The sequence below is a fragment of the Ammodytes marinus genome (assembly GCF_949987685.1).
Source record: "Ammodytes marinus genome assembly, chromosome: 18".
Taxonomy (NCBI): Eukaryota; Metazoa; Chordata; class Actinopteri; order Uranoscopiformes; family Ammodytidae; genus Ammodytes; species Ammodytes marinus.
The window spans coordinates 7788889-7790787 of NC_137222.1; the positions used below are offsets into that span (position 1 = coordinate 7788889).

At 44.0% G+C, this 1899-nt stretch overlaps 1 protein-coding gene across 1 annotated transcript in view; it reads right to left on the minus strand.

Moving 5' to 3' along the window:
• itga1 (integrin, alpha 1) overlaps positions 1-626 on the minus strand; it is a 46434-nt gene extending 45808 nt beyond the window's left edge. Inside the window, exon 1 of the mRNA XM_080046162.1 lies at positions 344-626. Coding sequence (XP_079902288.1) covers positions 344-392 — 49 coding nt within the window. The 5' untranslated portion in view covers positions 393-626. The remainder of the gene's footprint in view (positions 1-343) is intronic.
• Positions 627-1899: the final 1273 nt, after the last annotated feature.

Consider the following 1899-nt stretch of genomic DNA (forward strand, 5'->3'; position numbering starts at 1 on the left):
TTAAATGTTCCGCGGTTTCCCTCAAGTCAGAATAAATGTCATCTGGCCAATGCGGATGGAAGGTATTTAGGGGGGCAGTTAACGAGGACAGTGCGGTGCCACCACCTTTTAATGGGACGCACGCGGGCAACGGGAGTGACACACCTAATGGATGCTTTTAGTCGAGCCGTCTTCAATTATGCAGACAGCCATGATCTAAAAGCTTATCTCTCCCGTGCGTAAAAAGATGCGCTGGAGACCGTGACGCGGGACAACAGGCGCCTAGCTGCCTCTTCGCCTGTCAATCATTGTTTCATCTGATAATCACCTTTTAGTAAGTTACTATGGTTACTAGCCTACTCACCAACAACTGCCGCTGCTGTCAAAGTGAAACGTTGACTCTTCCCGGGCATCCTGGCGCACTGTAGATGTCCAGTTATTCCACGGACTTTCTACCCCCCTGTCCACGCTCGGTGTTGTCGAAATCAACAAAGATCCCCAGAGAGAGAGAGAGAGGGAGAGAGAGAGAAAGATAGAGAGAGAGAGAAGTCAAATCGCTAAAGGACTAACAAGAGTCCACAAGGCATTTCCTGTGCGGCGGCAGCAGCATCCACAGTTTTAACTGTCTGAGGTCCCGCTTTCAAACAGACTCTGTTCCATTGCGTGTGTGTTCTCTGCTGAGTGGAGCGGGACAGACCGAAACAGGGAGGAGGAGGAGAATGAGGAGGAGGAGGAAGGCGTGTGTGGGAGCGTCTCAAGGAGTTCACTTATGCACGGGACCTTATAAGCTAGGTTTGCGTGGGCTTGGGTCTGCCAGTCCAGTCCATGGGAACATATTAGCAGTCAAAGTCAAATTACTGCATCGCAGTGATGTGTCTGTGTCTGTCAAGCAGGGCAGGCACCAAACAACTGGACAAGGATAGCTTCATTTCAACATAGCCCACACAATTCAGTTATTAGTCACCCGTTTGAAAATTTAGACATATTGAAATAGCCTTAAAGTCACAGCATAACTACATCAGAGAAAGTAATTAAGTGCGTTAAAGTGCATCACACATCTGGTCAATTGTATAAATGATGTGAAAATGTGTGAAACTTGTATTTTGGCATTTTTTATGTGGACTCACAGTTGAGTTTTTTCCTCGAATCATTAACACATTAATTAACACATTTAAATTGAATACCTTTAAATAATTTACCGTATATAAGAGCATAATATGATCCAATTTCTTCTGATGCATTGTTCTGGCGCAGTCAAGGTCGGTGCTGATTGGCTACTGCAAACGTACGGGTAGAGCGGTCACGAGGAGATATTCACTGATTTTGACCAAAAGGGATTTCGTCAACAATTGTTCTCCAAAATCGCTGACTCCACCTTAAAAGAAACAAGTGAGGGTGATGAATTTGTTCAGCTGCTCGTCTTTGGCCAGTAGCTCAGTTCCTGTTACTGGAATGAACAAGACCATTCAGACACACTAATTCAGCCCCTGGGGATTTGTATTGTTGTATAAAGTTACAAATAGTCTGAAAAGTGATGCCAATTCCAGGGAACCATGCAGCTGGAGAAGACCCACTAATAATCCCAGTGAGATTATTATAGGATTATCAGAGGGAGGGCCAATGGTTGCCAGAGCTCCCTGAATACAACCTTCTGTACAAGTGCAATGTCCAAGTCAAAGTCAAAGTTTTTTATTGTCAGTTCTTATATATGCAAGACATACATGAGAATCGAAATGGCGTTTATCACTGGCCCACGGTGCAATAGGAACGATAAAAAAAATATATAGAGTAGAAATAAACAAATAACCATAATCAAGTAAAAAAACCTGCATCTTACCTGTTCAGAGTATAGAGGTCCCCCTTAAAATTGATACCCTGCTTGGATTTTGCCTTGTCAGTCATTTCCCTCATCCTGTAATG